General features: G+C 38.5%; 1 protein-coding gene across 5 annotated transcripts in view; it reads left to right on the forward strand.

The window, feature by feature from the left end:
- The window catches only part of NELL2 (neural EGFL like 2), a 420543-nt gene that overhangs the window by 245036 nt on the left and 163000 nt on the right, over positions 1–12507 (forward strand). For all 5 annotated transcript variants that reach the window (XM_059185586.1, XM_059185588.1, XM_059185589.1 and 2 more), the window contains one exon: positions 2569–2694. In XM_059185586.1, coding sequence (XP_059041569.1) covers positions 2569–2694 — 126 coding nt within the window. The remainder of the gene's footprint in view (positions 1–2568; positions 2695–12507) is intronic.

A 12507-nucleotide genomic window follows, 5' to 3' on the forward strand; every position in this document is an offset into this window, starting at 1 on the left:
CGTAGTAACTCTCCCCTCTGATAACCAAGGTGTTCTCCACTGAGTTGAGTTCATTATTCTTGGCTCTTTCTTCCCCAAAGGTAAATTCTTCATACCACTGCATGTGTGAACTCCTTCATGGCCATCCCTCCAGTCACAAGCTTAAAGCCCAGGGGACTCCTGCAGTGGCTTTCAGTAACTTTCACTTCTCTGCAGCACTCTCTCAGAAGATCAGGGTTAAAGACCATTGATCCCGCTGAGCACATTAATTATCGTATATGATTCCTATTATTATCTTAAGACCCTGGAAGCAAATGAGTTTTCATCATATTCCCCCAGGGTGCCTCTAGTTTGATTTTTAGGCTGTAATTGAATGTGATACTTTCCTTGCAGACCAGTGCAAACATTTCGAAGTAGCATGATATCATGAGAAGTATATTACACTGGGAGTCAGATAATCTGAGATCTATTCTTAGCTCTTCCTCAAACCAGCCTTGAAGCATTTATTCATTCATTCTGCAGCATTTATTGACCCCGTAATATCCTAGACACCCTATGAGGTATTGTGAATACAAAAATGAATTACAAACTTAGGGATTCTTAACGCTGCTTATGCATTAGGCCAGGGGTCATCGCACTGTAGCCTGCAGGCCAAATCTGATTCAAGTTCTGTTTTTGTAAATAAAATTTTATTGAAATAACGCCAGACTCATTTATTTACATTTGCCTACAGTTGCTTTCATGCTAGAACATCAGAGCTAAAGTTGTAACAGAGATCCTGTAAGCCCCAAAGCCTAAAATATTTACTATCTAGTTCTTTATTGAACTATTTTGCTGATCCCTGCATTAGACTCATCATGGAGAAGATTTTAAAAAGAAATTGTTAAAAAACAAAAATTGTTGCCTGTGTTCCACTACAGATAGTTAAATCAGATTTGGAATGGGGGTTTGGGAGTTGGAGCAAGACCCAATGTTGTTAAAAAGCATCCCAGATGAATATGCTGTGCAGCTAGAGTTAAGAGACACGAACAGATCATCTCTACCCTGCAGGAGTATATAAGGCTTCTTGGAGAGAAGAAGCCTGCAAAAATTAATAAAGGTACAGTGGGTGAATCTGCGATGGAAACCCCAAGTTCCAAGAGAGTGCTGCATAGAGAGCATTTTACTTCATTGGGGATGTTCTCACAGAGAGATATTTAAACAGATTCTTGAAGGATAATCCAGTGGTGGGCAAGATCCAATAAGGCTGGTGATAGCGAAAGAGGGAATAGAGAGGACATTGTGTACAGAGGCAGGCAGATATGAGAGAGCATGGTCCGTCTGAGAACTGCTCAGAAGCTCCGTGTGGCCAGAACTCAGGGAGGAAGGGGTGCAGTCATAGGCTGTAAAGCCAAAAAAGTCAGGGCCAAGCCCCGGAAGAGTTTTGTATGCTAAGAGGTTTGTAATTTACTGTTACCTTTCATTTAGAAGTTAAATAGAAAATCCAGTCTCGTTTGCCCTCCATTTATTTTCATCTGTAGAATGAGTAGTTAGCTTACATGATTGCCAAGGTCCCTTCAGCTCTAAACTATAATTTTCTAATTATTCTATCAATTAATTCTTGTGATACTCTCAGGACTGAGAACGTAGTTGAGGTTATCGGAAGAGCATGACTTCTGTAGTGGTGGATCACCTGACTGTCTCCTAAAATGGATCCATTTCTCTTAATAGTACAAACGAGAGCATTACTACTTTGTGGATTCGCCACAAGGATTTGAGAATGCAAACTTCTGGAGGAGAAATACCATGCCTCGCCAGTGCATTAAGGCCCTTCATAAAGAGTATTTCACAGTGACAAAATATTTGTAAAATAGTTCATGTTCCATGCACAGAGGTGCTATATAATGGAGACAGTCTATTGTAAAACTTCTTCTTCCCAGTTAGTTCTAGTACCTGTTACAGCTTACCACGGGTTTACACTCAAAACTTGGTGTGTATGGATAGCCATGGAAGTTCAATATGCCAACTTATTACTATTTTACAGTTTCTCATTTATGTCAGGCCTCTACGTTATAATTTCATCTCTGTTCAGACACATCCTGGTTCAGACAGTAGTATCTCTAAAAAACTACATGTTATTGGTTTCATGTCTTTAACTGAAGTTATTCAAGTTGTGGCATATGTGAATATTTTATTTATCTCTTAGGGTCTCCTCAAGTATATAGCAGAATAGCCAGTGAATCAAGAAACAATATATGATAGACTCAGAGTTTGAAGATTTTAAGACTCTAAGGTAGCCAGATTGGTAACACCCTGATCCATTTTATCAAACACAGATAGATGAATGCACTGAAAATTTCTAAATATATTTAGAATGTTGCAAGTTAAAATATACAGACATCTTTGAAATTCCAGCAAGAGCTGTTGGGGAAAAAAAATTATGGTTTCTGTCATTTGAATATCAAACATTCCTATTGAAGGAGAGTTTTTGAATACTTTAAAAAAATGCTTTTCAGTTGGAAACTATTGCCCTCTCCACCAAAGAAAACTGTAGAGAAACTCTAGAATATTGGCCACTGTTGACTTCTTTGTCCTCCTCTGTCTTCACAGACATTGATGAGTGTGCTGAAGGGCGCCATTACTGCCGTGAGAATACGATGTGCGTTAACACCCCGGGTTCTTTCATGTGCATCTGCAAAACTGGATACATCAGAATTGATGATTATTCATGTACAGGTAAACAGTGACTGTTTATGAAATAAAATATTCCTATGCCTTAAATTTACTTTTAGAAGTTCTTTTAATTCTAATTTTTTGGGCAAGTATGCCATAAGTACTCCCTTAGAATAAAACAAGTCACAAGGAAAAGCCTATCTCCTTGATTTGATAGTTAATTCTGAATTTGTTCTAAGGAAGGGAATACCTGCTTGCTCTGAGTAAGCTTTAGACTCCCTGTTAAGAGACTAAAGAAAAACTAGAGAACCAAATTCATATTATGCTAACTGTGTACTCAAACAGTATTTATACTCAAAACTTATGTGAATTCTAGGCAAATGGAAGAAACAACCCTTAAATAATATTTTCTTTATATGGCAGGAGATTTTTGCATAGAGGAAGAATAACATAAATAATGTGATGTTTTCAGAAATAGATTCTTGGAGTCCTAGGAAGTGGGAATATTAAAGAGAATCGAGCTCCTCCATGCCTCTGGGAAATGCAGCTGAGTACATCAAAGAAGTTTTGGTTATGTTTGTTTTATGAACTATCATTCTCCTCAGTACCATCCGGAGTCCAGATATCTTGAGTGTCAGTAATGTCTAAAGTTGGTCCTGGGATAAGACAACCTATTCACTTCATATTCCTTGAGTTCCTACCTGTAGAATATAAAAGAAAAATAGTGCTAGATGAGTAGCTTGAAGACTATAGGGTTTGAGGAAATGTGGGTGTGAAATAAGACATTTCTTTGGATTTCCTTTTTTTTTTTTTTAAATAGAAGAATCTTGAAAATAAATAAATTTTAGAAAAACATGTGGAATCACCAGAGAGAACTTAAAAATATTATTCTTGTCACTTTCTACTCTACCTCCAACTTTATAATTTTATCAGATAGATGTACAAATAATACTTAGAGGTTTTCAGGGAAAAATACTCTATAACACTCCAGTAAAAATATGATTCTATAATAAAAGTGTCACCTTATGCCTTTATATTAGAGAGCATTCTTCTAAGTTTCCATTACAGCAAGCATAGTGTGTACTACTTGATATCTTGTTTATGAGAGCAAAGAACAGGTCCTACCTCTAAATTCAAATATAGTATTTATATAAAAACAAAATGTTGGGCATAAAGAATAATGAGAAGTGAGTGACCTTCCAATCTGTGGAGAATAACCAAAGGTGTCTTCAATACAGAGTTGCCAGTGGATTTACAAGTTGTTGCTTTTTTTGTCAGTTTATTCTAAACGTTTTCACATTATGGAACCAATTATGCACTTTTTCTTTAGACAAAGCTTAATCACACTGAGGGGCAGAGTTTCTTGAAGGAGGTCTGCAGAGATATTTTTCCAACAACAACAAAAAAGAACATAAATGACAAATCTCAATAAATACATGCAGTATAAAATACACAGTTTGCTCTATTACTGGTAATATCGATAATTCTGAGCACCAATTTTGTTAACAACAACAACAAAAATCTTAGCAAAACCACTGCATCCCAGAGTGACATTTCAAGATGTGCTCATTAAAAAAAGAGTTCTAGCAGTTTTCAAGGAGGTCTGCTGATTCCTTGGCATGAAAGCCTTAAAAAACTTTGTGTATTTTTTACTTCCTAGTGATTCTTTTTGTTTTTCTTACATTCTTAAAAAGTGTTTGAGCTTATAAGTAAGAATACATGACACATAATTGGACCTACTGTGAATGAGGAGTGTTTCTTTTGGGCAGGGTATTTTCAAGTGCTTCATTTCCATTCCAAGCCTATCTGTTGGCTGTAAATGCAAGAAATACCTGAGCCATCATCCCTCACAGAGAAGCTCCTGCTTTGGCTTTACCTCTCCCAGTGTATTTTCCTTCCAAATAAAATCCCACAAATGACTATTTGTTTCTGATTACTTAGGGAAAATCTTCCATTAAGATTCCAAAGTATCTAATGATATAAATGAAGTATCCCTTTGTAGGAATGCCAATGAAGGCCAAGATTATTTTAAGAAAAGCTGTTCAGACCATGATTTTTGTGCCTAAAGAACCAGAGCCAAGAATTTCAAGATCTAGCAGGTGATGGAATGTATTTCCTTAATGATGCACCAGCATTTTCAGCTAGCACCAATATTTCTATGCTTCCACTTAAAGGATTTCTTGCCTTTACATTTTCGGTATACTGTAGGGAGGTCTACAAATTTTAGAATTTACATCTATATGTGAAAGTTGGATTTCCTAGGAAATAGGAGTGGATCTTATTTTGTAGTCCAAAGGCAATCTTTGACAAAACTTTGACAAACCATCCAAGGTCAGCATGTATTCAGGGTCCCTATAAGAGGAAATGAGTGCTTAAACTCTTCCTCTTTGAGTCTCTCCCTGCACACTTTAATGTTAGCATCTGTACCAAAGGCTCAAAGAAATGACTCCTCTGATGGGGGGTTGCCTTACAGCTGAGGGTATCTAGACCATACCTCTTCAAAGAGCTCCTGTTGAGAACAGAGTTGGACCCTATTTCTCCGATAAAGATTGGGATTTATTTTCCATGAATTTAGAAACAGATATCCAGTGGGAGGCCTTCCAGAATGAATGTCAAGACACCACTGCAGAGCCATTCCCTGATGTTTGTGGCTGAGCTCTTAAGAGTTGTGAATTTGTTTTGCTTCTGGATCCCTGCCCTTCCTTCCTGTTGAAGAGCCTTCTGCTGTAACATAGCTGACATTCTCAGCGTGGAACCCAGCAGACTCTCAAAGTTGCTTGCCCTGCCTGGAAAGAAATCCTTCTAATTTAAAGAAGAATCTAAGAGCAATAACATGTTACCTTATAGTCAAGAGTTTTGATCAATAAAAGAAGCTTTTTTTGCTTTTATAACCCTGTAGCTCTCGCATAGAAATCATGTATGCTGTATTGTAATTACCTTCTTAGCTGGTAGAATTGCATTGGTTATTTTTTTTCTTTCAGTTTCAGAAAGTTTGAGTTATGTTTTCCCCATGATCATAAAGCTGGAGATGGAAGAATTCTTTTTTTTTTTTTTTTTAAGATTTTATTTGTTTATTTGACAGAGAGAGATCGCAAGTAGGCAGAGAGAGGGAGAAGGAAGCAGGCTTCCTGCTGAGCAGAGAGCCTGATGCAGGACTCGATCTCAGGACCCTGAGATCATGACCTGAGGCTTAACCCACTGAGCCACCCAGGCGCCCTGGAGGTGGAAGAATTCTTAAAGATAATCTAGTCCAATCGCCTAACTTTCTCAAGTGGGAAAACTGAGGCTCACAGAAATTAATTACCTGACCGATGTCCATACAGTTAGTGAGAGGCAGAAAGGGGCAAAAAGGGGGCAAAAGATAAGCTTCCTTATTCTTCGTTCTCATATTATGCACCATGGGCTTAGTTTGTGGCCATATTTTACATAGAAATAAACTCATATTTTATATAGAAATACAGCATTTAATTTATAATGTTCAGTAATTAAACTGCCTTTCTGTAGATTGTTTCAGTTCATTAGCTTCAATTCCAAGAGGAATTTTCCCCTACAGATCTTATAATAATAATTCTGAATTAGAAGTCGGTAGAAGAAATATAAATCACCATTTTCTGGGCCTCTGACTCTATTATACAGTCACACTAATGACTCGGTGGCACAAATGATGTAGCGGTTTAAGCTCTTCTAAACCCATTAAGATAACTTTCCTTCCGGTGAGGTGTTATTTATTTATTTTTCTAATTAATGCTTCATAATCTTCCTTTTCACATTCTTGCCTGTTCTCATAGAGGAAAGAATGGATATACCTACAAGGAAATAAAAAGAATGGAAAAAGAAGGAAAGAAAGAGGGAGGGAGTGAGGAGAGAGGGAGGGAAGGAAAGAGGGAGATGGAGAAAAAAACAAAGGAGAGGAGAGAGAAGAGAAGAAGAGTTTGGTTCACTTGAGCCAAGATGTTAGACGCCCACTCTTCATATTTCTAATTGTAAAAATAACTTAATTTTTATATAACAATGTTTCTTGGTTACTGACATGGACTAATGGCTTCCTTGGTCCACTCATATAAGCATTAATTGAATTGGGCAAATCTTTTTGAGTTTTACTGGACATCCCTTCCTGGAACTGGTCTTGTGTAATGGACAAAGAATAAAACATCTCTGGAAACAAAGAATCCAAGAATTGTGGAATTATCAAAGGATAACAATGTTCTGAGTGAAAGGCATTCGTGTCAGATCTTCCTGCTCTCTCTGTTCTGATTATTAGAATTTAAAAATGGAATTCTGATTCTTCTTTCGATTGATGAGGTTGTAATCTTCCCACTGTTGTGTCAAGTGGGAACAGAAGGGCAAGCTGGGAGAAGGGATGGACGAGGTCTTGCTCAGCTTAGGGAGAAAATTGATCCTTTAGGACAGTGGTTGTCCAATGAAGGAAGTTTTGCCCTCCTACCTGCCAGAGTTCGTTTGACACTATCTGAAGACATTTTGGTTATCACAACAGTGGGGAAGGGAGCTGCTACTGGAATCTGGTGGGTAGGGTCCAGAGATCCTGCTAAACATCCTGTATTATTATTATTATTATTATTATTATTATTATTAGGCTAGCTCTCCTCTTGAGGAAATGTCCTCTTAAGGAAATGTCCTCTTGAGGATCCTACTTTCCTAGGATCCTTTTATCTGGGAACTTTTCTCTGGTTACTTTCCAACTGAGTTATTCATCTTCATCTGCTCAGGACATTCATTATAAGCTAGCTCCCCATAACGAAGAATTATATGACCCAAATGTCAATGGTGCCAACGGTGAGAAATCCTGCTTTAGAGTTAGCTGATCGAAATTATAAAAGATATACTTCTTTTTTCAAACTTTCCCTTTTCTTCTTCAAGTTTCCTTTAGGCCCTGTGTAGTAATGCCTTCTCTCACTTTTTATGGTGTCCTGTGTCCTTTTATTGGCCTTCTCAATAAGATCCACTGCCCCCCATTCTTCCTCCTCCTTTCTCTTCTCAGAAACCTTTTCTTAGATGAACATAGCAGAATGATCCTCCAGTGGTAAAATTTTAGTCCTCAGCAGACATGATAGAGGGGATTCCTTGGGGCCCCTCAAATTATGCTATCCTGATGCCTCCTCCATAGGCTTTCTGCTGACCCCGACTGCTTCTGTTACTCAGGAAGCTTCTGATGCGGCTTCTGTCCATGTTCCCTATCACAGAATGTCCAGAAAGTATCTAAAGAAAAAGAATTTTACTAGACACTTCGTTTTTGTTGTCAAACAAAGAGCCTCCTCTGGTGTTCCCCCAAGGAATTTTACTTCTGAAAGTACTTAAATTTTAGAGCTTTGGATACTCCTAGTGCTTACATTTTATGATCTTATTGTTGTAGTTTTGTAGTTACTTCTTTTTCTCTAACATGGTCAATATTGATTTTTTTTTTTTTTAAATCATTAACTACCATCCTGTTTGTCAGGCTTGTTTAGTTGGGTGATTATGGGGAAAGAGTCATGAATTTTATGATGATATTAAGTTTTCTTCATTTGTCTTTTTTACTATCAGTTTCCTAGCATTTTAGATAGTCTTGGATACTATTGTCATGCACAGAAGGTTACAGAGAAAGATTTACTATTGTGCTGTTGGAGCAGATTTTAAGTCAGTTGTAACCCATGGGAGCCTTTTCCTCAAATAGATTGTGTGTGGTGTGCATGTGTGTTTCTTTAAAGTTCCCTATCAAGCAATGCTAGAAAGGGTCAATAGCTTAAAGTTTTCAAAGAGATGATATTTTGGAAAGGCAGCACTGTATTCTCTTATATTCTGTATTCCTCCAAAAAGAATTTAAATTGGAGCTGGTAATTTATTGAATGAATGGACAATAACTCATTATCAGCTATTTAAAAATAGCTCTGGATGGATTTATCAAAATCATAAGTACAGAACAAGACAGATAATTCACTGTGTGTGTATGATGATAATTAGTGGTATATAAATAGTAAAGGGAATAAGATAGTGGAGACAATGGCAGAGAGGATGGGTGTGGGCGGAGAAGCACAGAGCAGAGAGAAAAATGAGAAAAAACAGGAAGTGAAAATACACATATCAGCATTCACACAAAAAAATTCTAAATAAACAAGGTTATTTTGGTTGTAAAATGCCTTGGCACTTTATCTTTAGTAAAATGCCTCGCACAGAAGAAACCTTTAATAAACGTTAGCTGCCATCATTGTCTCCAGTTTTGATTAGACAAGCTATCCTCTTGAGGAGAGTTCTTATTTCCCTGGGACCTTTTCAGCTGGGCACTTTTGTCTGGTTACTTTTCGAATGAGTTATTATTTTTCAGAAAAATACATAGCTTTGCTGGAGCAGGTGCATTTCAAGTGTTCTTGTTTGTTCAGTTGTATTTACGTAACTGTGAAAGGGGGCTTACAAAAGGAAAAAAGAAACCTTGGTATAACTAAGTGCCACTCTCTCTGGAAGTTAGGAAACTCCTTCTGGAGGTGGGTTTTTCATACTTCCTATTGCTCTTGCTAATGAGCATGAGATTGGGGTGCTCTGGGACTGCCTAGATGCATCCAGGGGCCCTGTGAGGATACTGATCTGCCTAGAGTGCAGAATATGACCTCTAAATAATTAGTGAGTCTGCTCAGTTCTCAAGCACAGCAGATTTTCTGAGCTCGGCTGCTTCTACGTGAATTTCTTTTCTAAAGAATCACAATCAGCAATCAGCCAGTCCTACCATCTGGCTACTAGTCGCCGTGACTATTGGGAAGGATTTCTGCATTTTTACGAACAACCACTCTAAAATTTTCTTTTCCTCGCCGTTGTAAAATATGATAAAATTGTGTATTTCACAAAATATGAAAATCGGACAACTTTAGGTTTTAAAATTAAAATATGGCCCCTAATGCTAGAAGATACCTTATTCATTTCCTGTGGTTCAGCATATATGATTAAGGTGTGTAGTTGTTATTGAGAAATTTTTGAAAATATAAACATGATCACAAAAGCAAATGAAAATAGGAAGCCCCAGAACTCAAAGAAGTAGTAGTAAAAGGCAATGTGAAGCTAACGTGAATCCAGAAAACATCTCTAGAAAAATGCAGAGAGTGGTTACCAGGAAGGGTTAATGTTCGGAAAACTTCAGGCCACGTTTAGAGAAGTTGGAGAGAACAGAAGTGAGTCATGTCTGTGCAGTTAGTGAGGAGGCCAAGGCAATGTGCTTATCTCTTTTCTGAAACACATATGTGCATGCATACAATTAGCAGTCAGCTCAAAATGGAACAGGCTCAAAGGCTCAGGGAGCTGAATTGCCTTTTTAAAGATGAAAAGCTTGGAAAGGAGTCTGTGCTATCTGAATCTGTCAGTGAGTGGGGGAAGCATCGAAGCTCCAATGTAGCGGTTTCCAGACTTGTTGGAACCTTTATGCAGCCCCTCAGTGCAGCCATCGGGTCCATGTCTGGCCCCCGCCCTGGCCATGGTTTGATCATCAGACCACTCAAGGGGAAGCAGCTCCACAAGCTTGCCTCTGTGCAAGCTCACCTGAGCGCTGAGAGGCCGGGAGCTGCCTCGTTAGCGAGCCTCACCTGCTTTCCCTCGGTTAGTCAAGAAACCCTAATTCACCTTTGTCCCAAATAGATGTATTATTTGAGTTTTATTTTCAGATTTTCTGTATGAAAAGCACAGAGTCAAAAACTCACATGGGGGAATAAAAAGATTATACATACCAGGAATGTAATAATAGTGGTGTCTTAGCAACAGACACCTGTGGAGGACAGTATTATCGGAGTTGAAGTTCAACAGACACCTTTCATTTCCCTGTCTGATTGTTGGCTTTGACATATTAGCCGGTGTGAAAGTTTGGCTCTCCTTCTGCCTCCTCATTGTTCCAGTGCTCTGTGAAACAGAGTTCATGTTCTAGTTCTGCTGCTGATCTAATCTCGGTGGGTGTGTGATCGCCTGATGACATTGCCTTGTCTTGGTGCTCTCCCTTTCTTCCTGCTCCAGGAGGCATGGTCATATGCAGTCATGGGGTTGGGCTCGGAGGGGGAGTTTCTTCTCTCAAGTTGAGAACACTCTCCCTCCTGTGTGCTTCAGCTGTGGGGAGGGAGAGCCACACTGGCTGGTTGTACAGTACTTTTATTGTCTGTTGCCACCTGTTTTAGTATTGGTACTTTCTTCATAAAACTTCTGATACCATTTATGAAGATTCCTTTTACTCAAAGGTGTTTTATCAAGGGGAATAACACTGTATTAGTTATCTACTGCTGCATAACAAACAACCCCCAAATTTGGTAACTTGAAATAACAGACATATGGTACCTCACAATGTCTGTGGGTCAGGGATCTGGGCATGGAACGGGTCCGCTGCTATTATAGTTCTCTGCTTCAGGACCTCTCATAAGGCTGCCATCAAGGTGTCTACCAGGCTGGGGAAGGATTTTCTCCAAGCTCACGTGTGTAATTGTTGGTTTAATCCATTCCTTACTGGCTGTTGCCTGGAGGTTGCTCTCAGTTCCTTACCTTGTGGGCCTTTCCAGCATGGCCGTGGGCCTCATCAAAGCCAGTAGGTGACATCCTATTACCTTTGCCATTGCAAATCAGCTAGAAGCAAATCACTAGGTGGGCTCGTACTAAAGGGATAGGATTACACAAAGGCATGTATATCTGGAGGTGGAGATCACTAGGGACTATCCTTAAAGGCTGCCTACTACAGACATTGAATATTATAGTTGGCTTACCCACTTCAGCTAAATACTGGTAAGAGCACCAGGTTAGGAATAAGGGGGGAGATAGAGAGGAATAAAGATGTGTCATGTAAGAACTTGTGGGTAAGTGATTGTGAAAAACTCATGAGATGTCACACATTCCTTTTGGTTTTCTTTACACCCAAACTTTGATATGAGTCCATGGTAGGGTTATTGTCCAATCTGATAAATGGAGATAGTATAAATGAGTCCCTATAGCACATTGTGGTACATTCTATAACAAAGAAGGATGCAGACAGCTATGCAGAGCCCAGAAGAGGCAGTGAATAATCGGGCTTATGCCTAGATACAGGCAGGCTTCACCATATGACATTTAAATTGAGGTTTTTTTAAGGATGAACAGACATTTCAGGAGAGGAAGAAGTGAGAGACAGCATTTCAGGATGGAGGAAGAGTAGGTACAAAAGTATAGGCTCTTGTATAATAGCAAGTTAAGTGTGAATGGAATTGTGAGAGATAGAGCCAGAAAATCCTGTAGAAAATTCGAAGACATATTTTACAGTTTCTGAAACATTTCACTCAGTCTGTGCACATTCTAATTGAGATGTATGTTGAAGACTCCATGCTTTATTCTTTCTTTTATGTTATTTTTCCTTTTTGCCCAAAACTTGTTTATTAAATTGATACTTCTAATGATCAGTGCAGACCTAGAATCAAGGTGATACGATATTTCATTTCAAAGATGACAGAATGGTTTGCTGGTGTTCCTGGAACTCCATTAAAGTAAATTTTCAGTGTGGCCTGATGAGAGCTGATTTTTGAATTTTTCTAGAACAAAATCATGACCATTAAGTTGCTATCTGCGGTATTTTTATACAATAGATGTGCATACGCATGTCTGTTAAATGTTATGAGATGCAACAGCAACAAAACAAGATGGGAAATGGCTAAGTGGTCCACAGGACCACTCTCATTAGTTGATCCAAATCAAATCATATAGACCCCTCTTCTCCATGAACATTTTGTGGCATGTTAGCTGCCAGATACTAGCTCATTCAGGCCTCTTACATTTGAATCCTTGTTCTGTTATTTACTGGCTGTGATCTTGAGCAACTTGTCTACCTCTTAGTCTGTTTCTTTATCTTTAGAGTGGGATGATATTCCATACCTTATCTATTGTTTTTAGAATTAA

Source organism: Mustela lutreola, chromosome 8 (genome assembly GCF_030435805.1).
Source record: "Mustela lutreola isolate mMusLut2 chromosome 8, mMusLut2.pri, whole genome shotgun sequence".
NCBI classification, from domain to species: Eukaryota; Metazoa; Chordata; class Mammalia; order Carnivora; family Mustelidae; genus Mustela; species Mustela lutreola.